The sequence below is a fragment of the Oncorhynchus mykiss genome, chromosome 15 (genome assembly GCF_013265735.2).
Source record: "Oncorhynchus mykiss isolate Arlee chromosome 15, USDA_OmykA_1.1, whole genome shotgun sequence".
Classification (NCBI taxonomy): Eukaryota; Metazoa; Chordata; class Actinopteri; order Salmoniformes; family Salmonidae; genus Oncorhynchus; species Oncorhynchus mykiss.
The window spans coordinates 25,620,317-25,647,825 of record NC_048579.1 but is presented as its reverse complement, the minus strand read 5'-3'; the positions used below and the strand labels follow the sequence as shown (position 1 = coordinate 25,647,825).

The 27,509-nt window shown below is 42.0% G+C and overlaps 1 protein-coding gene across 11 annotated transcripts; it reads left to right on the top strand.

Annotated features, from left to right (window-relative positions):
• The first annotated feature begins 1,310 nt into the window (after window positions 1-1,310).
• ralaa (v-ral simian leukemia viral oncogene homolog Aa (ras related)) lies at window positions 1,311-26,584 on the top strand. 11 transcript variants are annotated; one of them, XR_005036072.1, is made up of 8 exons: window positions 1,311-1,461; window positions 3,655-3,913; window positions 14,241-14,449; window positions 14,546-14,720; window positions 14,860-14,923; window positions 15,059-15,133; window positions 26,198-26,272; window positions 26,368-26,584. XR_005036072.1 is itself a non-coding variant. In XM_021562826.2 (7 exons), the coding sequence occupies exons 2-6, from the start codon at window positions 3,800-3,802 to the stop codon at window positions 15,112-15,114; spliced, it is 618 nt and encodes a 205-aa protein (XP_021418501.1). In that variant the 5' UTR covers window positions 1,311-1,461; window positions 3,655-3,799; the 3' UTR covers window positions 15,115-15,133; window positions 26,198-26,584. The 11 variants fall into 11 exon arrangements, 5 of the variants coding, with proteins under 5 accessions (XP_021418501.1, XP_036800031.1, XP_021418500.1 ...); XR_005036070.1 differs by having other exon boundaries at window positions 14,860-15,133; XR_005036071.1 differs by having other exon boundaries at window positions 14,860-15,133; window positions 26,189-26,272.
• Window positions 26,585-27,509: the final 925 nt, after the last annotated feature.

Here is a 27,509-nt window from a genome sequence, read left to right as displayed (position 1 = left end):
TGTAGAGTTGAACCATAGTTCGGGGAATGGGAAATGGTGGCGAGTAGCACGGATGGAATGGAGGAAAAGGTGGTGAAGCAACAGCTGTTCTGGAATGCGAACAATATGGGTGTCTGTACGGATGGTATGGAGCAGGAGGATGAGGGTCAAGGACCGGAATGGTCCAAAGTGGAAAGCCAGGAAGAAGAGGGATCAAGATACAGAAAGCAGTTGAGCGTCTAGTTAAAAAAGCATAAAGAGGGCCAAGTTAGGAAGCAAGATTAATGAGGTGTCGGAGTGGAAAGTTGTCATGGTGTTTGATGAGACCACAGGGGCTCACACTCTGTCCATCTAACTAATGCCGTAGAGAAAGAGGTAGGTGAAGTGAAATTAGCTTGGTTCATTGGTAGCCAAGCACAGCAAGAGAATATTTTAGAGATGGAAACACTTAATGGGATGACGTTTAAAAGCCATGTCCCTGGTGCTTATGCTAGATTGAGGGGAGCCATCACTGCGGCAGAGTGATTGAGGCCAAAAGGTTGATCAGTAGGAAAGAGGGTCAAAGATGTGAAAGCTTATCAGTGATGCTGAGGTTTGAGAAAGTCTTGCTGAGAAAAGTACAGATAGGACTCCTTGGTTTCAATGTTAGAGAATTTGTCCCATATGCACTGCAGTGTTTTAAATGCCAAAGAATGGGACATGTAGCTGCTCAATGTAACAGATGGAACAGATGTGCCAAGTGTGGAGGGGAACATGATTACGGTGACTGTGGAAGCAATGTGAAGGTTCAGGGCTGTAATTGTGGGGGAGAACACAGTGCAGCATTTGGTGGATGCCAGGTACAGAGAGAGGCTCAGAGATATAAGATCAGTCATGAGGTATCGTATGCAGAGGCCGTAAAACAGATTGGTAGAACTACAGTGTGGGTTTATGGAGCTCCGAGGCTTGTTCAGAAATCTTGTGCTCATGAATGTGCAGTGTCAAAGGACACTTTGATAATGAATAAAGTTGAGTTCATAGCTTTTATTGGTAAGGTTTTCAATACGATTTGGGTTTTGGAAAGCAGAAATTCCAGGTTGAAGGTTATTGCAGACACAGCTAAATAAATATTGGGAGTAACAGATGTTCCTGTTGAAATGGTTGTTGACATGCTTTACAATCCTACGGGTGGAGTGTTTAATGGGAGGTGGGAGGGTGTGGTAGAAGTTAAGGAATTATTTGGTTTTTATTTTTATTTTCATGGTTGTACAGAATTGGGCAGCTCATGATTAATCTTACATTCCAGCACAGTAGGTGGCGGCATGACTTAAACGATTGATTGCGGACCGCCATGATATCATAGAAGAAGAAGTAGGTAACAAAGAAGATTTGACAAGCTCTTCTCTTGTTGCTAGGATCGCGAGAAGAGGGGAAGTAAACGATTTCTTCAAACCAGCTTGCAGCTGTCATTTTTGTAGCCTGTATCGCCCATAGTGTCCCAAGGTAAGGTTATTTCCAATACATGCTAGCTAAGCCCAACCTTCTACCGCACTTCGAAGAACAAGTTAACTGACGTTAGTCATCTGGCTTAAGTAGCTAGCCAGCTAGCTTGAGTTTGTCGTTTTGCACATCACGTTAGCTAGTTAGCTACAGTACACCTCGTTGTTTTAGTATGTGAAACTAGCTAGTTTTATGTAGCTAACTACAGTAACTAGCTTAGCCAGGTAACGCTAGCTTGCTTAGCGTCAGCAAAACTAGCTAACATGAACTGGCTATCTACGATGGTTTCCTAGTCAAAAACACCATACAGCACTTCATTTCACTTACAATTCCACTGTAGCCTAGCTAATACCCTTATTTCCCTGACACATTGTCTCTCCCTCGCTTCCCTTACAGCGTCCGATTTCTTATTTTGAATGGACTGAATGCTAACCAATCCTTGTTTGGAATTAGGACATACAGTGAATTCGGGATGTATTCAGACCTCTTGACTTACCACATTTTGTTACGTTACAGCGTTATTTTACAATTGATTAAATAGTACCCCCCCCCCCCAAATCTACACACAATACCTCATAATGACAAAGCAAAAACAGGTTTTTAGATAATTTTAATACATTTGCACCAAAAATGTACGAGGTAGGACATTTTACATAAATATTTGGACCCTTTACTCAGTACTTTAAAGCACCTTTAGCAGAGGTTACAGCCTCGACTCGTCTTGGGTATGATGCTACCAGCTTGGCACACCTGTATTTGGGGAGTTTCTCCCATAAGTCTCTGCAGATCCACTCAAGCTCAGGTTGGATGGGGAGTGTCACTGCACAGCTATTTTCAGGTCTTCCCAGAGATGTTCAATCGGGTTCAAGTCCGGGTTCAGGCTGGGCCACTCAAGGACATTCAGAGACTTGTCCTGAAGTCACTCCTGCATTGTCCAGTTGGAAGGAGAACCTTCACCCCAGTCTGAGGTCCTGAGTGCTCTGGAGCAGGTTTTCATCAAGGAACTCTCTTTACTTGGCTCCGTTCATCTTTCCCTCAATCCGGACTAGTCTCCCAGCCCTCGAAAAACTTCCCCACAGCATGATGCTGCCACAACCATGCTTCACCGTAGGGATGGTGCCAGGTTTCCTCCAGACGTGATGCTTGGCATTGAGGCCAATGAGTTCAATCTTGGTTTCATCAGACCAGAGAATGTTGTTTCTCAAGGTCTGAGAGTCCTTTAGGTGCCTTTTTGACAAACTCCAAGTGGGCTGTCATGTGCCTTTTTACTGAGGAGTGGCTAACTTCTGGCCACTCTACCATAAAGGCTTGATTGGTGCAGAGATGGTTGTCCTTCTGAAATGCTCTCATCTCCACAGAGGAACTCATGAGGTCTGTCAGTGACCATCAGGTTCTTGGTCACCTCCCTGACCAAGGCCCTTCTCCCTCAATTGCTCAGTTTGACCCGGCAGCCAGCTCTAGGAAGAGTCTTGGTGGTTCCAAACTTCTGTTTAAGAATGATGGAGGCCACTGTGTTTGGGACCTTCAATACTGTAGAAATGTTTTGGTACACTTCCACAGATCTGTGCCTCGACACAATCCTGTCTCAGAGCTCTACGCACAATTCCTTCAAACCCCATGGCTTGGTTTTTGCTCTGACATGCACTGTCAACTGTGGGACCTTTTTATATAGACAGGTGTGTGCCTTTCCAAATCATGTCCAATCAATTGAATTTACCACAGGTGGACTCCAATGAAGTTGTAGAAACATCTCAAGGATGATCAATGGATACAGGATGCACCGTTGCTCAATTTCTAGTCTCATAGCAACGGGTCTGAATTCATATGTAAATAAGGTATTTCTGTTTCATTTTTATAAATGTGCAAATAATAAAAACCTGGTTTTGCATTGTTATTATGGGGTATTGTGTGTAGATTGAAGGGACAAAAATGTTTAAGCAATTTTAGAAAGGCTGTAACGTAACAACGTGTGGAAAAACGGTCTGAATACTTATCGAATGCACTGTATTTCTCTTAAGTCATTTCTAAATTCTCAGTTTCACTGATCCAGCCAAGTTGTTTAAACTGCTGTGAGGGAGCACTTCCTTGTGGGAGCACTCCCTTGTGGCGGTAGTGTACAATGCAGCAGTGTGAATAATGTATTTGATGTACTGCAAATCATGATATGTCTTGTTTTTATTTATTTTGTCATTTTAGGGGACAAGCTCAATCTGCCTCAAGTTGCAGTTGGAGGTTGCTGTCCTATCTATCTGGCTTACCCTCAGATCCTCCCTTTTCCCCTCCTGGTTTCTTCCCGAACCTCTTGCTCTCCTTAAACCCTCTTTACTTGAAGTGAACCACCATGGCAACAGCAAAGCCCAAAGGGCAGAACTCTCTGGCCCTCCACAAAGTGATCATGGTGGGCAGTGGTGGAGTGGGGAAGTCAGCCCTCACTCTGCAGTTCATGTATGACGAGGTAAGAAACAATATTTGTCAGAAGTTGTGTTGGCTGTTTTGGAAGGCCTACTTTTCTTCTGGATAAGATGTTTATGGCCTACATCCAACTTTCGAGGCCAGAGATGGCTAAACGTTTTGGCTCGAGGGCCAAAAAAATTGAAAATACATACACACTACCAGTCAAAGGTTTGGACACACCTTCTCGTTCAAGGGTTTTTTATTTTTCTATTTTCTACATTGTAGAATACTAATGAAGACATAAAATCTATGAAATAACACATATGGATTCATGTAGTAACCAAAAACGTGTTAAACAAATCAAAATATATTTTTCTTCAAAGTAGCCAGCCTTTGCATTGATGACATCTTTGCACACACTTGGCATTCTCTCAACCAGCTTCATGAGTTATTCACCTTCATTCAATGTATTTCAATTAACAGGTGTGCCTAGTTCATTTGTGGATTTTCTTTCCTTAATGCGTTTGAGCCAATCAGTTGTTGTGACAAGATGTATATAGAGGGGGTGTATACAGAAGATAGCCCTATTTGGTAAAAGACCAATATGACAAGAAAAACTCAAATAAGCAAAGAGAAATGACAGTCCATCATTACTTTAAGACATGAAGGTCAGTCAATCTGGTAAATTTCAATAACTTAAAGTTTCTTCAAGTGCAGTCGCAAAAACCATCAAGCTCCATGATGAAACTGGCTCTTATGAGGACTGCCACAGGAAAGGAAGACCCAGAGTTACCTCTGCTGCAGAGGTTAAGTAAATTTTATTAACTGCACCTCAGATTGCAGCTCAAATAAATGCTTCACAGAGTTCAAGTAACAGACACATCTCAACATCAACTTTTCAGAGGAGACTGCATGAATCAGGCCTTTATGGTTGGATTTCTGCAAAGAAACCACTACTAAAGGACACCAATAAGAAGAGACTTGCTTGGGCCAAGAAACACGAGCAATGGACATTTAGACCAGTGGAAATGTTTTGGGTCTGATGAGTACAAATTTGTGATTTTTGGTTCCAACCGCCGTGTCTTTGTGAGGCGCAGAGTAGGTGAACGGATGATCTCTGCATGTGTGTTTCCCTCTGTGAAACATGGAGCTGTGATGGTGTGGGGGTGCTTTTCTGGTGACACGCTGTGATTTTATTCAAAATTCAAGGTAGACTCAACCAGCTAGCTACAACAGCATTCCATGAAGGCCTGATTCATGCAGTCTCCTCTGAACAGTTGATGTGCTTGTTACTTCAAATCAAATGTTATTGGTCACATACACATGGTTAGCAGATGTTATTACGAGTGTAGTGAAATGCTTGTGCTTCTAGTTCCGACAGTACAGTAATATCTAACAATTCCAACCACCTAATATACACATCTAAGTAAAGGGATTGAATAAGTATGTGTGTGTATATTTACGGTAGTGTTTTGAACGGTAGTGTATATACTGTATTTTATCTTAAGATGGTATAAAATACAGTATATACACTACTGTTCAAAAGTTTGGGGTCACATAGCAATGTCCTGGTTTTCCATGAAAACAGATGAAATGAGTAGGGAATATAGTCAAGATGTTGACAAGGTTATAAATAATGATTTTTAATTGAAATAATTGTCTCAACTTTGCTTTTGTCAAAGAATCCTCCATTTGCAGCAATTACAGCTTTGCAGACCTTTGGCATTCTAGTTGTCAATTTGATGAGGCAATCTGAAGAGATTTCACCCCATGCATCCTGAATCGCCTCCCACAAGTTGGATTGGCTTGATGGGCACTTCTTCCAGACCATATGGTCAAGCTGCTCCCACAACAGCTCAGTAGGGTTGAGATCAGGTGACTGTGCTTGCCTTTACATTATAGACAGAATACCAGCTGACTGCTTCTTCCCTAAATAGTTCTTGCATAGTTTGGAGCTGTGCTTTTGGTAATTGTCGTGTTGTAGCAGGAAATTGGCTCCAATTATGTGCCGTCCATAGTGTATGGCATTGCAAAGTGGGTGATGGTCTTCCTCCTTTTAAGATCCCTTTTACCCTGTACAAATCTCCCACTTTACCACCACCAAAGCACCCCCAGACCATCACATTGCCTCCACCATGCTTGACAGATGGCGTCAAGCACTTCAGCATCTTTATTTTTTCTTTGACCTGAACATCTCAAACTTAGATTAGTCTGTCCATAACACTTTTTTCCAATCTTCCTCTGTCCAGTGTCTGTTCTTTTGCCCATCTTAGTCTTTTCTTTTTATTGGCCAGTCTGAGAGATGGCTTTTTCTTTGCAACTCTGCCTAGAAGGCCAGCATCCATCCCAGAGTTGTCTCTTCACTGTTGACCTTGAGACTGGGGTTTTGCTGGTACTATTTAATAAAGCTGTCAGTTGATTACTTGTGAGGTGTTTGTTTCTCAAACTAGACACGCTCATGTACTTGTCCTCTTGCTCAGTTGTGCTCAGGGGCCTTCCACTCTTTCTATTCTGGTTAGAGCCAGTTTGCGCTGTTCTCTGAAATGGAGTAGTACACAGCGTTGTACGCGATCTTCAGTTTCTTGGCAATTTCTCACTTGGAATAGGCTGACGAGTTTCAGAAGAAAGGACTTTGTTTCTGGCCATTTTGAGCCTGTCATCGAACCCACAAATGCTGATGCTCCAGATGCTCAACTAGTCTAAAGGCCAGTTTTATTGCTTCTTTAATCAGAACAACAGTTTTCAGCTGTGCTAACATAATTGCAAAAGGGCTTTCTAATGATCAATAAGCCTTTTAAAATGATAAACTTGGATTAGCTAATACAACATGCCATTGTGACACAGGAGTGATGGTAGCTGATAATGGGCCTCGGTACGCATATGTAGATATTCCATAAATCTGCCATTTCCAGCTACTGTAGTCATTTAAACCTTAGCAATGACTACACTGTATTTATTATCAATTTGGTGTTATTTTAATGGGCGAAGGTTTGGGGTCATTTAAATGTCCTTGTTTTTTAAAGAAGCATTTTAAAAAAAATGGTAGTTTACATATGATATGAGTAATACAAGATGTGTAAACATTATTAAAGCGGCATTATTAAAGTGACTAGAAATCCATTTAGTAAAGTGGTCATGATTTCAAGTCTGTAGGCAGCAGCCTCTCTGTTAGTGATGGCTGTTAGTCTCTCAGTCCCAGCTTTGATGCTCCCGTACTGACCTCGCCTTCTGGATGGTAGCGGGGTGAACAGGCAGTGGCTTGGGTGGTTGTTTTCCTTGATCTTTTTGGCCTTCCTTGTAATTGGGTGCTGTAGGTGTCATGGAGGGCAGGTAGTTTGCCCCCGGTGATGCGTTATGCAGACCGCACCACCCTCTGGAGAGCCTGGCGGTTGTGGGAGGTGTAGTTGCCGTGCCAGGCGGTGATACAGCCCGACAGTATGCTGTCAATTGTTCATCTGTAAAAGTTTGTGGGTTTTAGATGGCAAGCCAAATTTCTTCAGCCTCAATGATGTCGCTCTTGCTGCGGGAGGTTCCCTGATCCACCTCTATGCAGACGGCACCATTCTGTATACATCTGGCCCTTCTTTGGACACTGTAACAAACCAACAAACAAGCTTCAATGCCATACAACACTCCTTCCGTGGCCTCCAACTGCTCTTAAACGCTACTAAAACTCAATTCATGCTTTTCAACCAATTGCTGCCCGCACCCGCCCGCCCGACTAGCATTGCTACTCTGGACGGTTCTTACTTAGAATATGTGGACAACTACAAATACCTAGGTGTCTGGCTAGTGTAAACTCTCCTTTCAGACTCTATTAAACATCTCCATCCAAAATGAAATCTAGAATCGGCTTCCTATTTCGTAACAAAGCCGCCTCCACTCAAGCCGCCAAACATATCTTCGACTTCGATGTCATTTACAAAATAGCCTCCAACACTCTACTCAGCAAATTGGATGTAGTCTGTATCAGTGCCATCCGTTTTGTCACCAAAGCCCCTGTTACTGTAATTTAATTATTCCAATATGTTTTCATTAATTGAATTCCCTTAATCTATTTTATGAGAATTTGTAAGATTCTTGTTTGCATAAAATAGACGGAGACCAGTCTTATCAATAATAGGTAACAGAATTTCTTCTCGGAGCGCGTTACCACGAGCAACAGTTTATATACAATAACATTTCATTGCTTCTAGAATGAATCTCCTCCTCCCGACCTAGAATTAAGTGAGTTTAAAAGTTCATTCCAACTCACTAACACACTCACAGGTCACACAACATAACTGAATTAACTTTTGACCCCTCACCATTATCGATCACCACTTAGACGACAGTTCTAATTAACAGAGAACCCAGGAATGCACTCACTGCCTTATCTAAAACACCCCAGAGTTCAGTTTCGTCGGTTCAACCATAGGTTAACGACCCTATCTGCTTACTTAACCCACTCCTCTCCAGACTAGTATGGAATGGTGTTCGTTATATTTAATTACTCCTTGTCTGTGTCACACAATCCCTTCTTATGAACTCATATTGTTAATCAGATATAATAAAACAGAGTATAAGTTTACTTAGTTACAGTTCCATTTAAATTGAGAATATTGTTAAGTTATTTATTCATAATATTCCTAACAGCCCCATATACTACCCACCATTGCGACCTGTATGCTCTCGTCGGCTGGCCCTCGCTGCATATTCGTCGCCAGACCCACTGGCTCCAGGTCATCTATAAGTCTTTGCTAGGTAAAGCTCCGCCTTATCTCAGCTCACTGGTCACGATCACAACACCCACCCGTAGCACGTGCTCCAGCAGGTATATCTCACTGGTCATCCCCAAAGTCAACACCTACTTTGGCCACCTTTTCCTTCCAGTTCTCTGCTGCCAATGACTGGAACGAATTGCAAAAATCACAGAAGTTGGAGACTTCTATCTCCCTCACTAACCTTAAACATTAGCTAACTGATCGCTGTGGCTGTATACAGCCCATCTGTAAAAAGCCCATCCAATTTACCTACCTCATCCCTATATTGTTTTTAACTTTTTTGCTCTTTTGTATTTCTACTTGCATTTCATCATCTGCACATCTATCACTCCAGTGTTAATTTGCTCAATTGTAATTACTTCGCTGCTATGGCCTATTTATTGCCTTACTACCTCAAGCCATTTGCACACGTTGTATATAAACTTTTTTTTCTATTGTTATTGACTGTTTGTTTATTCCATGTAACTGTTTGTGTCGCACTGCTTTGCTCAATCTTGGCCAGGTCGCAGTTGTAAATGAGAACTTGTTCTCAACTGGCCTACCTGGTTAAATAAAGGTGAAAATAAAAATACTAATAACTGTGATAATTTTGGTCACTATAATCGTGATGAGAAATTTTCATACTGTTTCATCTCTACCACACTGTCTGTGTGGGTGGACCATTTCAGTTCGTCCCTGATGTGTACACCGAGGAACTTAACTTTCCACGTTTTTCCACTGCTGTCCCATCGATGTGGAAATGGGGGTGCTCCCTCTACTCTTTCCTGAAGTCCACGATCATCTCCTTTTTAGTTTTGTTGATGAGGTTGTTTTCCTGACACCACACTCCGAGTGCCCTCACCTCCTCCCTGTAGGCTCTCGTTGTTATTACCACTGTAGTGTCGTCTGCAAACTTGATGATTGAGTTGTAGGCGTGCATTGCCACGCAGTCGTGGGTGAACAGGGAGTACAATAGGGGGCTGAGCACGCACTCTTGTGTGGCCCCAGTGTTGAGGATCAGCGAAGTGGAGATGTTTCCTACCTAAGTCCAGGACCCAATTGCACAGGGCGGGGTTGAGACCCAGGACTTCAAGCTTAATGATCAGCTTGGAGGGTACTATTGTGTTGAATGCTGAGCTGTAGTCAATGAACCGCATTCTTACATAGGTATTCCTCTTGTCCAGATGGTATAGGGCAGTGTGATAGCGATTGCATCGTCTGTGGACATATTGGGGCGGTATGAAATTTGAAGTGGGTGGCAGGTAAGGTGGCGCTATATGATCCTTGACTAGTCTCTCAAAGCACTTCATTAAGACCGAAGCGAGTGCTATGGGGCAATAGTAATTTAGTTCAATTACCTTTGCCTTCTTGGGTACAGAAACAATGGTGGCCATGTTGAATCATGTGGGGACAGCACACTGGGATAGGGAGATTGAATATGTCCGTAAACACATCAGCCAGTTGGCCTGCGCTTACTCTGAGGACGCGGCTAGGGATGCCATCTGGGCCGGCAGCTTTGTGAGGGTTAACGCGTTTAATGTCTTACTCGCTTCGGGCCATGGTGAGGGAGGGCCCGCAGTCCTTGGTGGCGGCCCTCGTCGGTGGCACTGTTATCCTCAAAGAAGGTGTTAGTTTAGAAGCCAGATGTCAGTGTCCAGGACCTGGCTGTTTTTTTTTGTTTTGTAGGCCGTGATTGCCTGTAGACTCTGCCACATACGTCTCATGTTTGAGCCATTTTAATTGCAACTCCACGTTGTCTCTATACTGATGTTTCGCTTGTTTGATTGCCTTGCAGAGGGGAACACTACACTTTGTATTCAACCATATTCACAGTCATCTTTCCCTGATTTAAATGTGGTGGTTTGTGCTTTCAGTTTTGCTGGAATTCTGCCATCTATCCAGTTTCAGGTTAGGGTAGGTTTTAATAGTGACAGTGGGTACAACATCTCCAATGCATTTCCTTAAACTCACTCACCAAATCAGCGTATAAATCGATATTAGTCTCTGAGGCTGCCCGGAACATTTCCCAGTCCGCGTGATCAAAAACAGTCTTGAAGTGTGGATTCCTATTGGGCAGACCAGTGTTGAATAGTTCTCGTCATGGGTACATCCTGTTTTGAGTTTCTGCTTATAGGATGTGAGGATCAAAATGGAGTAGTGGTCAGATTTGCCGAAGGGCCTTGTATGCATCACGGTAGTTACAGTAGCAATGATCTAGTTTATTGCCTGCACGAGTGCCTTGTTGTCAAATTTGCTTTGTTAAAATACCCAGCTACAATAAATGCAGCTTCAGGAGATATGGTTTCCAGTTTGCATAAAGTCCAGTGAAGTTTCTTGAGGGCCGTTGTGGTATCTGCTTGAGGGGGGGGGGGGATATACATGGCTATGACAAACGACGAGAATTCTCTTGGGAGATTATATGGTAGGCATTTGAGGAGTTCTAGGTCATGTGAACAAAAGGACTCAAGTTTCTGTATGTTACGATTACACCATGACTCATTAATAATGAAGCATACACCCCCGCCCTCCTTCCCAAAGATGTTTATTTCTATTGGTGTGATGCATAAAGTATCCCGGTGGCTGTACCAACTCTGACAACATTTCCTGAGAGAACCATGTTTCCGTGAAACAGTATGTTACAATCCAGGATGTCTCTGGAAAGCAACATTTGCCCTAATTTTGTCTACCTTGTTGTCTAGAGACTGGACATTGGCGAGTAATATACTTTGAAGCGGTGGGTGGTGTGCACACCTCCGAAATTCTAACCAGGAGGCCGGTCCTATGAAGCATTTGAGTTGGTCTGCTTTTTCTGAGGCTGGTAACTCTATTGAAGTTATACTCTGCTTTAGAAGTAACTCGTTCTTCCTTTCCTGTGGTGGTCCCCATGAGAGCTAGTTTCATCATAGCGCTTAATGGTTTTTGAAAGTCTTCAAATACAGTGGCAAAGTTCTTGAAATGTTCCGTATTGACTGGCCTTCATGTCTTAGTAATGGACTGTCGTTTCTCTTTGCTTATTTGAGCTGTTCTTGCCATAATATGGACTTGGTCTTTTACCAAATAGGGTTATCTTCTGTATACCAACCCTACCAACACAACTGATTGGCTCAAATATATTAACTTTTAACGAGGCACACCTGTTAACTGAAATGCATTTCAGGTGAAGCTGGTTGAGAGAATACCAAGAGTGTGCAAAGCTGTCATCAAGGCAAAGGGTGGCTACTTTGAAGAATCTCAAATACACAGTTGAAGTCGGAAGTTTACATACACTTAGGTTGGAGTCATTAATTCAATTTTCAACCACTCCACAAATTTCTTGTTAACAAACTATAGTTTTGGCAAGTCGGTTAGGACTTCTACTTTGTGCATGACACAAGTAATTTTTCCAACAATTGTAAACAGATTATTTCACTTATAATTCACTATCACAATTCAAGTGGGTCAGAAGTTTCACTAAGTTGACTGCCTTTCAAACAGCTCGGAAAATCCCAGAATGTCATGACTTTAGAAGCTTCTGATCAGCTAATTGACATCATTTGAGTCAATTTGAGGTGTACCTGTGGATGTATTTCAAGGCCTACCGTCAAACTCGGTGCCTCTTTGCTTGCCATCATGGGAAAATCGAAAGAAATCAACCAAGACCTCAGGGGGAAAAAAGTGGACTTCTACAAGTCTGGTTCATCCTTGGGAGCAATTTGCAAACGCCTGAAGGTACCACATTCATCTGTACAAACAATAGTACGCAAGTATAAACACCATGGGACCACGCAGCCGTCATACCACTCAGGAAGAATTCACGTTCTGTCTCCTAGAGATGAACGTACTTTGGTGCGAAATGTGCAAATCAATCCCAGAACAGCAAAGGACTTTGAAGATTCTGGAGGAACCGGTACAAATGTATCTATATCCAGAGTAAATCTACATAACCTGAAAGGCCGCTCAGTAAGGAAGAAACCACTGCTCCAAAACGATTATAAAAAAGCCAGGCTGCGGTTTGCAACTGCACATGGGGACAAAGATCGTACTTTTTGAAGAAATGTCCTCTGGTCTGATGAAACAAAAATAGAACTGTTTGGTCATAATGACCATCGTTATGTTTGGAGGAAAAAGGGGATGCTTGCAAGCCGAAGAACACCATTCCAACCGGGAAGCACGGGGGTGGCAGCATCATGTTGTGGGGGTGCTTTGCTGCAGGAGGGACTGGTGCACTTCACAAAATTGATGGCATCATGAGGACGGAAAATTACGTGGATATATTGAAGCAACATCTCAAGACATCAGTCAGGAAGTTAAAGCTTGGCTGCAAATGGGTCTTCCAAATGGACAATGACCCCCAAGCATACTTCCAAAGTCGTGGCACAATGGCTTAAGGACAACAAAGTTGAGGTATTTGAGTGGCCATCACAAAGCCCTGACCTCAATCCTATAGAACATTTGTGGGCAGAACTGAAAAAGCTTTTGTTAGCAAGGAGGCCTACAAACCTGACTCAGTTACACCAGCTCTGTCAGGAGGAATGGGCCAAAATTCACCCAACTTATTGTGGGAAGCTTGTGGAAGGCTACCCGAAACGTTTGACCCAAGTTAAACAATTTAAAGGCAATGCTACCAAATAGACTCAATTAGTATGTAAACTTCTGACCCACTGGGAATGTGATGAAATAAATAAAAGCTGAAATAAATTATTATCTTTGATCTTATTCTGACATCACGTTCTTAAATTAAAGTGGTGATCCTAAGACAGGGAATTTTTACTACTATTGTCAGGAATTGTGGAACTGAGTTTAACTGTATTTGGCTAAGGTAAACTTCCAACTAAACTGTATATTTAGATTTGTTTAACACTTTATTTCATAATTTTGATGTCTTTACTATTATTCTGAAAGAAATGGGAAACCGCACACTGCTCTTGATAGTATCACTGATCTTTAATAAGCTTACGTATCGGCCTCACGGCCTTCGTCAGAGGTTTATTCTACAATGTAGAAAATAGTAAAAATACAAACCCTAAAGAGTTGTCTAAACTTTTGACTTAATTGGTCCATTATCATTTCTACATTCTCTGATTTTATAAATGTTTGCATTAGCGATGCACCGATGTGGAAATTCTAGGCTGATATACGCACAATTACATTTTTCTTTTTATTGCCTTTAACTACTTTAGCACAAACTGCAGCCATATTTCTACGTTCTTAAGGCTAATTAGAAAATGGCAAATGACTTGAATATGGTAATGCTGTAACTATTTTCATTGGTAAGTGAAATGTTTTGGGATGTTCAGGACTCAAGTTCCTTATGTCTCCTACGCCATCGGTGAGTGCTGTAGAGACCCCCCTCCAAAAGAGACATGCATGTTCCTGAGCGTCTCAACCATTCAAAAGTTAAAGCCAAATTTGTATGAAAAGAACAGGAACCGCTCTTTGTACGAACCTCTTTGGTGGATATCAGAACCAGTTACATGAGCAACCTCCATGAACTAAGCGGCACATTCAGTTGACAAGAAAATCTATACATTCCTGGAACCTTCTGGTGGTCTAAACCAAACATAATTTTGGCCGGCCTTGATCTAGGCTGATCTCATATCCCCAATTTTGCAATTGTGTGCATGACCTCACTTGGTAGTAATTTATTGTCTGATGCTACCCCCTTAGTTTGTTGAGGACTATGAACCAACCAAAGCGGACAGCTATAGGAAAAAGGTAGTTCTGGATGGGGAGGAGGTCCAGATAGACATCCTGGACACTGCGGGACAAGAGGACTATGCTGCCATCCGGGACAACTACTTCCGCAGTGGGGAGGGCTTCCTCTGTGTCTTTTCCATCACTGAGGCAGAGTCGTTTGCAGCTACAGCAGACTTCAGGTTGAGCAGCATAACAACTCCATGTAGTTACATATCATAGTCCCATAGTTGTTACATGTCATAGCTCCACTGTCATCTAATGGCTCTGCTCTGCAGGGAGCAGATCTTGCGGGTGAAGGAGGATGAGAGTGCACCCTTCCTCCTGGTGGGGAACAAGTCTGACTTGGAGGACCGGAGGCAGGTCAGTGCAGAAGAGGCCAAGGCGCGTGCTGAACAGTGGGGCGTGTGCTACGTGGAGACCTCTGCCAAAACCCGTGCCAATGTCGACAAGGTGAGCCAGATGGGTTGCACCTATCAACCAGGGCTCAGCTCCTCTGCAGTCACAAACTGCCGAGAAGGTTGTCTTGGATGTTACATAGTAACATGGTGTCATATCTGTAGATGGACTGTGTTTATTCTCGTCTTTGCAGGTATTCTTTGACCTGATGAGAGAGATCCGAGCGAGGAAGATGGAGGACAGTAAAGAGAAAAACGGCAAGAAGAAAAGGAAAAGTTTGGCCAAGAGGATTAGAGAGAGATGCTGCATTTTATAGTGACAAGGGGGTCAGTGATGACTGCTTTGTGTATATAAATATTTCACCTATTTTTGCATTTTATTTGTGCCCATAGAAGCCCCTTACTCCTGGTTCTGGTACCCAGGGATTCTAGTCTTGGATCAGAAGTAACTGGTTGGTTTAACAAAAGGTGAGTGGCACTGACTGTGGCAAGTGGTTCATGGACAGATTTGGCAGTCCCATAATCCTTGTTGCTCAATCGATTCTCTATGCTCTGACACTCCTCAAACCTGCGTCCTCTTTAGTTCTTCTGGATCACATGTTAGAGATGGCACAGACTTAATGTGGTGAAAACATTGGGCTTGGCTCTTTGTAGGCTGATTTCTTTTTTTTTTTTTATAAATGTTTTTTTTTCAACGTGAATAGAACTTAAATGTAAGCATACCCAACAAGACCATGGTCATTTTATGACTGAGATCTTGGACAGCCCCAAACCCAGAACATTTTCCTACTTCTGAGGGACCATTTCCAATTGAAATGATTTGACACCAATTAACCTGATTGAATGAGAGGGGAAAAGCCTGCATGCCTCCAGGGTTGGGTTTCCCAAAAGCATCTTAAGGCTAAGTTCGTTAGAAATTTCGTAGGAGCATCGTTAAATCTCAGAGCTGTTTCACAAAACCATCATTACTAACTTCCATTTGAAAACACTTGTATCTAACTACTGCTTCAGACCACTTGTAGAACAGCTAAAGTGTCAGAATATCTTTTGCCCTCCCGCATAACGTTACACACCATCTCAGATAAACACAAAGTGTTTCTCTGACTGCCGTTAACTTCATAGTTGAATAAAAATAGTCTACAAAATGTGCAATGCTACAAACAAGCGAAGCAATGACAAAACAGGTTTCAAATGAAAACCGAGATTACTATATTGTAAGAGAGATATTAGAATACATATTTCAGTCATATTGAAATTGTTTAATCAATTGAGTTATATTTTTCTAATTGTAGGCTACTGTAAGATGTGCCAAATCTCGTTTAGTCTATTATTATAGGCTAAGCTGATCATACTTTCTGTAGGAGCATGTCCTTCATCACTATTGTATATTCTTTCTAGGCCCAGGACTAGTTAGGCACTGAATTATTTTAAAAAGAAACCAAAAATCCAGGTGTACTATTGATGCATACACTCTTAAGTTTTCAAAACTTCAAAATCGTGTACATAAGCACACTAACAAGCTTTGTTCTCCTCTGTTGTGAGGGGAATCAGTTTCATTATTTACACCAATTAGCTTCAGCCGGCTGGTGTGCTACCTTGGCAAAGTTGGTTTGACTTTGGATAGCCTATCACTGGAAATAGTAAGGACTAGATATCGACGGATTATGATTTTTCAACGCCGATACCGATTATTGGAGGACCAAAAAAGTCGATACCGATTTAATCGGCCGATTTAAAAAATAATAATAATAAAAAAAATAAAAACATTTAAAAAATAATTTTAAAAAAATAATAATAATTTGTAATAATGACAATTACAACAATACTGAACGAACACTTATTTTAACTTAATATCAATAAATACAATAAATTTAGCCTCAAGTAAATAATGAAACATGTTCAATTTGGTTTAAATAATGCAAAAACAAAGTGTTGGAGAAGAAAATAAAAGTGCAATATGTGCTATGTAAGAAAGCGAACGTTTCAGTTCCTTGCTCAGAACATGAGAACATGAAAGCTGGTGGTTCCTTTTAACATGAGTCTTCAATATTCCCAGGTAAGACGTTTTAGGTTGTAGTTATTATAGGAATTATAGGACTATTTCCCTCCACCATTTGTATTTCATTAACCTTTGACTATTAGATGTTCTTATAGGCACTTTAGTATTGCCAGTGTAACAGTATAGCTTCCGTCCCTCTCCTCGCTCCTCCCTGGGCTTGAACCAGCAACACAACGACAACAGCCACCATCGAAGCATCGTTACCCATGCAGAGCAAGGGGAACAACTACTAGAAGGCTCATAGCGAGTGACGTTTGAAATGCTATTAGCGCGCGCTAACTAGCTAGCCAATTCACTTCGGTTACACCAGCCTCATCTCGGGAGTTGATAGGCTTGAAGTCATAAACAGTGTAATGCTTGACGCACAACGAAGAGTTGCTGGCAAAACGCACAAAAGTGCTGTTTGAATGAATGTTTACGCGCCTGCTTCTGTCTACCACCGCTCAGTCAGATACTTGTATGCTCAGTCAGATTATATGCAACGCAGGACACGCTAGATAATATTTAGTAATATCAACCATGTGTAGTTAACTAGTGATTTGTTTTTTATAAGATCAGTTTAATGCTAGCTAGCAACTTACCTTGGCTTACTGCATTCGCGTAACAGGCAGTCTCCTTGTGGAGTGCAACGAGAGAGGCAGATCGTTATTGCGTTGAACTAGTTAACTGTAAGGTTGCAAAATTGGATCCCCAGAGCTGACACGGTGAAAATCTGTCGTTCTGCCCCTGAACAAGGCAGTTAACCCACCGTTCCTAGGCTGTCATTGAAAATAATGTATTCTTAACTGACTTGCCTAGTTAAAAGAAGTTGAAGTTTTTAAATCATTGAAAATTAGAGATTGTCCCATGTACACATCCTGTATCGCATACGGCTGTGATTGGGAGTCCCATAGGGCGGTACACAATTGGCCCAGCGTCGTCCGGGTTTGGCCGGGGTAGGCCGTCATTGTAAATAAGAATTTGTTCTTAACTGACTTGCCTAGTTAAATAAATGTAAATGTCCCTGACTAGCCCCATAGGCATTATGATCAGGTAGTGTGGCGCTGTGCTCCGAATTGATGATTACTTGGGTGCTGGCTTGTGGACAGCATTAAAATAAACCCAACCCACGGAAAACTGTTGTCACGGAATAAAGATTAACACATGTCATTTTTATTTATTTTTTATCGTCTTGCAAATATCAGTTTTGGACCAATACACTTAGAAGTATATTTTGACACTAGAATAAATGTTTGACTCATATCGATGCTACCTAGGCCATATTTTTTTTTACCCCCCAATTTCTCCCCAATTCAGTCATATCCAATTGCGATCTTGTCTCATCGCTGCAACAGGCTCGGGGAAAGGCGATGATCGAGTCATGCGTCCTCCAAAACATGGAACGCCAAACCACGCTCCTTAACACCTGCCCGCTTATCCCAGAAGCCAGCCGTGTCGGAGGAAACACTGTTCAACTGACGACCGAAGTCAGCTTGCAGGCGCCTGGCCTGCCACAAGAAGTTGCTAGAGCGCGATGAGCCAACTAAAGCCTCCTCTAACCCAGACGACGCTGGGCCAATTGTGCGCAGCCATATGGGACTCCCAGAAGAAGTTGCTTTTAGGGTCAGTCGCTCTTTAAGGTCCTCCATTAACTTTTTTCTTAAATAGTGCACGTTTTTTGGCGAGCTAGGTTGTGTTCAATAGGCAGGGAAACAGAACATTTTGAAACCTGAATATTTAGTTTGTGTAGTACCTCCAAAGGTTTCTCTGAACATGATTCTGATTCATGTCACAACAGGGTGGTGACTTGTGGCTATGCACCAAAGATGACCATCTCTGCCACCATAGTTAGAGCACACCATCTGCAACTACATTTTCCATAGACCGTTTACTCTGCAAGGCTTATCATGCAACTATTGAGTGACTTTAATGCAACCCAGGGTGTTTTATTGTATTTTTATTTCACCTTAATTTAATCAGGTAGGCTAGTTGAGAACAAGTTCTCATTCACAACTGCAACCTGGCCAAGATCAAGCAAAGTAGTGCGACACAAAAAACAGAGTTACACATGGAATAAATCTAGTCAATAACACAATAGAGAAAAAAAAGTATATATACAGTGTGTGCAAATGAGGTAAGATAAGGGAGGTAAGGCAATAAATAGGCCATAGTGGTGAAATAATTACAATTTAGCAATTAGACACTGGAGTGATAGATGTGCAGAAGATGAATGTGCAAGTAGAGATACTGGGGCGCAAAGGAGCAAAAAGAAACAGTATGGGGATGAGGTAGTTGGATGGGCTATGTACAGGTGCAGTGATCTGTGAGCTGCTCTGACAGCTGGTGCTTAAAGTTAGTGAGGCAGATATGGATCTCCAGCTTCACTGATTTTTGCAATTCGTTCCAGTCATTGGCAGCAGAGAACTGTAAGGAAAGGCGGCCAAAGGAAGTGTTGGCTTTGGGGGTGACCAGTGAAATATACCTGCTGGAGCGCGTGCTATGTTGCTGCTATGGTGACCAGTGAGCTGAGGCGGGGCTTTACCTAGCAAAGACTTTTATAGATGACCTGGAGCCAGTGGGTTTGGCGACGAGTTTGAAGCGAGGGCCAGCCAACGAGAGCCAACAGGTCGCAGTGGTGGGTGGTATATGGGGCTTTGGTGACAAAACGGATGGCACTGTGGTGGACTGCATCCAATTTGCTGAGTAGAGTGTTGGAGGCTATTTAGTAAATAACATTGCCAAAGTCAAGGATTGGTAGGATTGGAGATGCTTAATGTGAGACTGGAAGGAGAGCTTACAGTCTAACCAGACACCTAGGTATTTGTAGTTGTCCACATATTTTAAGTCAGAACCGTCCAGGCTAGTGATGCTGGATGGGCGTGCAGGTGCGGGCAGCGATCGGTTGAGGAGCATGCATTTAGTTTGACCTGCATTTAAGAGCAATAGGAGGCCACGGAAGGAGAGTTGTATGGCATTGGAGGTTGTGTCCAAAGAAGGGCCAAATGTATACAGGATGGTGTCGTCTGCGATCAGAGAGCAGCAAGAGCGACATCATTGATGTATACAGAGAAAAGAGTCAGCCTGAGAATTGAACCCTTTGGCAGTCCCATAGAGACTGCCAGAGGTCCGGAAAACAAGCCCTCCGATTTGACACACTGAACTCTGTCTGAGAAGTAGTTGGTGAACCAGGCGAGGCAGTCATTTGAGAAACCAGGGCTGTTGAGTCTGCTGATAAGAATGTGGTGATTGACAGTTGAAAGCCTTGGCCAGGTCGATGAATACAGCTGCACAGTATTGTCTCTTATCGATGGCGGTTATGATATCATTTTGGACCTTGAGCGTGACTGAGCTGCACCCATGACCAGCTCGGAAACCAGATTGCATAGCGGAGAAGGTACGGTGGAATTCAGGGTAGGATATATATATATAGGTCTGTAGCAGTTTTTGTCTAGAGTGTCTCCCCCTCTGAAGAGGGGGATGACCGCGGCACCTTTCTAATCTTTGGGGATCTCAGACGATACAAAAGAGAGGTTGAACAGGCTAGTAATAGGGGTTGCAACAATTTCGGTTGATCATTTTAGAAAGCAAGGGTCCAGACTGTCTAGCCCTGCTAATTTGTAGGGGTCCAAATTTTGCAGCTCTCTTAGAACATCAGCCATCTGGATTTGTGTAACGGAGAAATGGGGGAGGCTTGGACAAGTTGCCGTGGGGGGTGCAGGGCTATTGACCAGGGTAGGGGTGGCTGGGTGGAAAGCATGGCCATCTGTAGAAAAATGCTTATTGATATTCTCAATTATTCTTGATTTATCGGTGGTGACAGTGTTTCCTAGCCTCAGTGCAGTGGGCAGCTGGGAGGAGGTGCTCTTATTTCCCATGGACTTTAGTGTCCCAGAATTTTGGGGAGTTTGTGCTGCAGGATGCACATTTCTGTTTGAAAAAGCTAGCCTTTGCTTTCCTAACTGCCTGTATATATTTGTTCCTATATATTTGCGCATCGCGGGGGCTATTTGATGCGAATGCTGTACGCCACAGGATGTTTTTGTGCTGGTCAAGGACAGTCAGGTCTGGAGTGAACCACAGGCTATATCTGTTCCTGGTTCTACATTTGTTTTGAATGGGGCATGCTTATTTAATATTGCGAGGAAAGCACTTTTAAAGAATAACCAGGCATCTTTTACTGACGGCGTGTGTTCAATTTGTTTCAACTTTTGTTACGTTGCATGACGGTTTGTACTGAACGACACGTTTCCCAAAAACATTATTGAACACAGAGGTACATTTGCTCCATTTGTGGGTGTAGTTAATCAATGTTTCATGTATTCAATTTCTCAGATTCAGTTCTCTCAATTGATTCAAAAACGGGGACAACATCCTGGTTCTTTGCCCAGCCAGGAAAGTAGTAAACAGAAGGTTCTGGCTTTCTGTTCCCCTCTGATGCTCATACGCCACGTTAGAAGGGAAGGTCACAAAAAAAAACGTTATTTTTGCCACTGCTCAAAGAAATAAAGGGAACACTTAAACAACACAATGTAACTCCAAGTCAATCACACTTCTGTGAAATCAAACTGTCCACTGATTGAAGCAACACTGATTGACAATACATTTCACATGCTGTTGTGCAAATGGAATAGGCAACAGGTGGAAATTATAGGCAATTAGCAAGACACCCCCAATAAAGGAGTGGTTCTGCAGGTGATAACCACAGACCACTTCTCAGTTCCTATGCTTCCTGGCTGATGTTTTGGTCACTTTTGAATGCTGGCGGTGCTTTCACTCTAGTGGTAGCATGAGACGGAGTCTACAACCAACACAAGTGGCTCAGGTAGTGCAGCTCATCCAGGATGGACCATCAATGCGAGCTGTGACAAGAAGGTTTTCTGTGTCTGTCAGCGTAGTGTCCAGAGCATAGGAGACGTGGAGGAGGCCGTAGGAGGGCAACAACCCAGCACTGCCAGAGCCCTGCAGAGCCCTGCAGAGCCCCTCCATGTGCTCGCCAGAGGTAGCCTGACTGCCATTAGGTACCGAGATGAGATCCTCAGACCCCTTATGAGACCATATGCTGGTGCGGGTTGGCCCTGGGTTCCTCCTAATGCAAGACGATGCTAGACCTCATGTGGCTGGAGTGTGTCAGCAGTTCCTGCAAGAGGAAGGCATTGATGCTATGGACTGGCCCGTCCGTTCCCCAGACCTGAATCCAACTGAGCACATCTCGCTCCATCCACCAACACCACGTTGCACCACAGACTGTCCAGGAGTTGGTGGATGCTTTAGTCCAGGTCTGGGAGGAGATCCCTCAGGAGACCATCCGCCACCTCATCAGGAGCATGCCCAGGTGTTGTAGGGAGGTCATACAGGCACGTGGAGGCCACACACACTACTGAGCCTCATTTTGACTTGTTTTAAGGACATTACATCAAAGTTGGATCAGCCTGTATGCGTTGATAAATTTGATTTCCATTGATACATTTTTGTGATTTTTGTTGTTAGCACATTCAACTATGTAAAGAAAAAAGTATTTAATAAGAATATTTCATTCATTCAGATCTAGGATGTGTTATTTTAGTGTTCCCTTTATTTTTTTGAGCAGTGTAGTTCAATAGCCCTGTCGAGCCTTTCCACTCCCTATTTAATCTTGCTCTTGTGACTGACTTGGTTCGAACCAGGTCTCCTGCATGTCAGAAGACTGTTAGCCCACTTAGCTAAGGCACATTGGGATGAATTCAGGAAGCTAACACAAGTCAAGTCTCCAGCAAGGTTACTTGAAGAGTATGGTTCATCAAACCACCTCAGTTGCATTTTATCCCCTTTAGACCTCATACTCTGAGATTATGGCACCAATATAACTGTCTGGGTTTTAATTCAGGCGTACTGCACGACACTGTGGCAAACCGAAGCAGAACCATCTGGCTTATCAGAGCCCTTCTAAGGATAGCCTTTCCACTCCATAGCCATAAGGACAGCCTTTCCACTCCTATGACATTGCTATTCAACTATATTCTTATGGGGCCAAATTTTGTTTTTTGTGACATTCCCTTCTAACTTGGCTTGTGATCATCATAGAGGGGAATAATAATAGCTTATAGCCAAAGCGGTTCAAATGTTAGAGCCAAACTCGTGTGTCAACATGCCACATTGGCTTCAGTAACCGCCAGAAGTTCATGTTTACCACAGCGAGCATTTGATTCGATCTCTTCTCCTCTACCTTCCCTGGTTGGCAAGGTGATGTTGTGAGGTACTGTACATAATATATAAGGAGGTACTGTACATAATGACGAGATGGTCTTGTCTGCGCCCCTTAACAATGGTAGCCGTTGTTCCAAAAGCGGGAAGGCAGGCAGACTGCTTATCACTGTATTCCCGCATGGAGGAATTGACGGGAGGGGACCCTCTCACTTCACCTCTTCCTCTCTAGTCATCACACTGTCATTAACATTGATGCCTTGATGTCCATTGTGATTGGGAACAAGTAGACCAGCGTTTCCAAAACTCATTCTGCGGTACCCCAAGGGGTGTACGTTTTGGTTTTTGCATTAACGCTACAGTGCTAGGGCAAAAGCCAAAACGTGTGCCCCTTTGGGTCCCGGGGACAGAGTTTGGGAAAACCCTGAAGTAGACTATCCCCACACCTAGATTAACAGTTATATGCAATGTTTGGAGTACCTCCTTTTTTTTTGCCTCAAATTATGTTTTCCTTTTGACTGAATTCCTTGTTATTGGAATTTCATCATAGACATTACATTTCAGACATTACATTGGACTACTTCAATTTTTAACTCTTACCCGCCATGTCTAGACTTGACAGTTCATTCAGCTTTTGTATTTTGACCATGGAGTTCTGATCATGCAATTAAGAACGTCATGCATCTAAAACTACATTTAAATGTGTCCACATTGTGTTCAGTTTCCCTTTTCCCATGCTATATTCAAATGCCAGTATGCATTCTGCAAACGGTGGAACAGGATAAATCTGACACAACTTGATGGCTGTAGCCTATTAGCCAGCTAACCTCTAACTAGCCAGCAAGCTACAGGACACACCACCTCATTCCAGGGTTTTACTTTATTTTTACTATTTTCTACATTGTAGAATAATAGTGAAGATATCAAAACTATAAAATGGAATCATGTACTAACCAAAAAAGTGTTAAACAAATCAACATATATTTGAGATTCTTCAAAGTAGCCACCCTTTGCATTGATGACAGCTTTGCACACTTTGCATTCTCTCAACCACCTTAATGAGGTAGTCACCTGGAATGCATTTCAATTGACAGGTGTGCCTTGTTAAAAGTTCATTTGTGGAATTTCATTCCTTAATGCGTTTGAGCCAATCAGTTGTGTTGTGACAAGGTAGGGGTGGTATACAGAAGTCCATATTATGGCAAAAACAGCTCAAATAAGCAAAGAGAAACAAAGAACTTTGAACGTTTCTTCAAGTGCAGTTACAAAAACCATCACGCGCTATGATGAAACATCAACTGTTCAGAGAAGACTGTATGAATCAGGCCTTCATGGTCGAATTACTGCAAATAAACCACTAAAGGACACCAATAAGAAGAGACTTGCTTGGGCCAAGAAACACAAGCAATGAACATTACAGGTAGAACTCTTTCCTTTGGTCTGATGAGCCCAAATTTGTGTTTTTTGGTTCCAACTACCATGTCTTTGTGAGACGCAGAGTAGGTGAGCGGATGATCTCGGCATGTGTAGTTCCCACCGTGAAGCATGGAGGAGGAGATGTGGGGATGCTTTGCTGGTGAAACTGTCAGTGATTTATTTAGAATTAAAGGTACACTTAACCAGCATAGCTAACACAGTATTCTGCAGAGATACGCCATCCCATCTGGTTTGCACTTAGTCCCACTATCATTTGTTTTTCAACAGGACACTGACCCAACACACCTCCAGGCTGGAGAGTGATGGAGTGCTGACCTGGCCTCCATAATCACCCGACCTCAACCCAATTGAGATGGTTTGGGATGAGTTGGACCACAGAGTGAAGGAATAGCAGCCAATAAGTGCTCCGCATATGTGGGAACTCCTTCAAGACTGTTGAAAAAACATTCCAGGTGAAGCTGGTTGAGAGAATGCCAAGTGTGCAAAGCTGTCAAGGCAAAGAATGGCTACTTTGAAGAATGTCAAATATTAAAATACATTTTGATTTAGCACTTTTTTAGATACTACATGATTCCACAGTTTTCACTATTTCCACAGTCCACAGATTCCACAGTCTTCACTATTATACAATGTAGAAAATAGTAAAAGTAAAAACCATTGAATGAGTAGGTGTCCAAACGTTTGACTGGTACTGTAGCTAGCGATGCTAAAGGGATTTCTTACAGGTTAGCTTAACTCTAGCCAAACAAAACATTGTTTTTCTAATAAACGCTGGCCAACTAGCTAATTGAAGCTAGCAAACACCTTTCTTACACGCTAGGAACGTATTTCCTTCAACATTTAATGAAAAAAAAGGTGCTTCTCTCCCAAAACACAAGTTTTCTGGAAACTTGTGGGCGGAGTGCTGATGTGGCCCACTGCTTGCACCTTCGGTAGCCTGATTGGGTCCAGAATGAGAAGAAATTCACACATGCATGCATTTCTGACCACCTCTTGAAGTGGTGAGACGGATCCGACCACAATGCGACTTTTGCATCTATACCGGTCTTTTTCAATGCGATATTCATATTCTGATGGGCGAAGTCGCATGTAAATGTCAAGTGAAGACAGCCTTAGACAGGCAGTCCAATTCTGATTTGGCAAAAGAGCTTCATCTGATTGGTCAAATTAGTGGGAAAAGATCGGAATTGGGCTGCCTGTGTAAACACAGCCTTAAAGTAATTGTCCAGTGGATCTATTTTAAAAGTTAAATTCTGATAACTCATACCCGTATAATGTCGTGACTCAGCCTATACTCGTATTTTTGGCCAAAGCATGAATTGGAGAATAAACGCTTCAAAACCACCACAATTGTGTTTCTGACAGTTAAAAAAAATATATAATATATATATATATATATATATATATATATATATATATATATATATATATATATATATATATATATATATATATATATATTTCCGCATAAAGGATGATGAGCTGGCCAATCAGCTGTCTGCTCATTATTTTTTTGTTGGTTTTCGCCCACTCCATTCCTGCTTAAAGCTGTTTTTTAACATATTTTTTTAAGAATTGGTAGAAAAACTTCACTCGCTTTGTAATCAATTATCTGGAAACACTGGAATGCTACTTTAATATAAATCTGGAAATACTGGAGATTGTTTTTGGGAAACTCACCCCATGATAGTTTGAACTTTTCAGTCTTACATAACTTGATGTTAAAACCCCCTAAAGTCTATTGATGCACCGGTGTGTTATCTAAATAACATAATTAAAAAATCCCATCAAAATCTGTCAGTTTGAGCTAGACATAGCCCATGCTAGATATGTCTCAATCCACTTCATCCGCCTATGTCGCCCTTCAGCATCTGCAGTGGAAAGTGGCGGAGCTGCAGAGCTGTTTGTCAAACCAGGAGACATCCAGAAGTGTCGCTGGACCAGTCCTAAAGGTAACCCATACAAATGAATGGAGGTAGTTTTGTGCCAACAAAAATAAGGGGTTAAATGTGTTTAATTCCTGAGCTTTCTTATCTCCTTGATATAGGACAGACACTTCAAAACTTTATTCCTTATGATTTATTTTTGTACTGTCTTGCCGTTTATGAATGTATAATTCATTGCATTTATGTGTTTATATGGGCTATAGTAGTAAAGGCCAAGTGTAATATTTTGTCATGCTTTATTTATTTTTTGGGGATACTTAAAAGGCTCCTAAAATTTCAAATCAAATAGCTAAATGATCCATTGTATGACCTTAAAACAATTCCATGTCATCTTAGACCCCCCCCCCCCCCCCCCCCCCCCCCCGCTCTTGTAGAATTCTGTAGCATACCATTATCTACTTCCATGGTGCTACCTTGCTTTCTGACTGACCTAGATCAAGTTCTGTTTGTTTGTGTGTATGCACGTGCGGGGGTCCAACTACTTGGTCCCTACTTGGTAACTCTGTCTCAAATGACAAATGTTTTTATTAACTTATTTTCCTATTGTTCGGCGTAATCACAATGGACTGGGCCAGGTCAAATTGAGCAAGGCCAGGTCTGGTTCGTGAGACTTATGTAGGACTTTGTATTACATTTTGTTGCATTAATGTGAATGCAGGTCAATTTTCTCTACAGGAAACTTTTAATGTGAGTTTTTTTTTATTTATTTTTTTTAAATTTTTTTTACTGTACACATGTATTGCCTTATGTTTTTAATATCCTTTTACTTTCAATTTGTAATATTTATCTTTGATTTGCTTTATCAAACTGAAGATCAATCTCAATATGGATGTTGGTTATACCTGTATTGTGTAGTTATTATGTTGTCTGTTTACTCACATCCTTAACAAAAACACTAATGTATCTTACTGTTACTGGGTACGATAATTGAAATGCTGTGTACCTTTCAGTTCATGTTTTGTGAGCTATTGGATAGACAAATAAAGTGATTATAATTTTTTTACAAACAAATCCACCCCTTTTTATTCTGAGACTTACATTGCAGTAACAGAACAATCAGTGCAACACAGCTGTAAATTGACTACTTTAATATTTTGTTTAAATGTAATATTCATAGTAGACATTGCAAACTAAAATGACCCATTAATGGGATATGTTCTCTTTCCAACATTCGTTTTGGCGGAATCAAATTGTATTAGGCACATGTGCCTAGTGAAATGCTTAATTACAAAGTCAACTCATG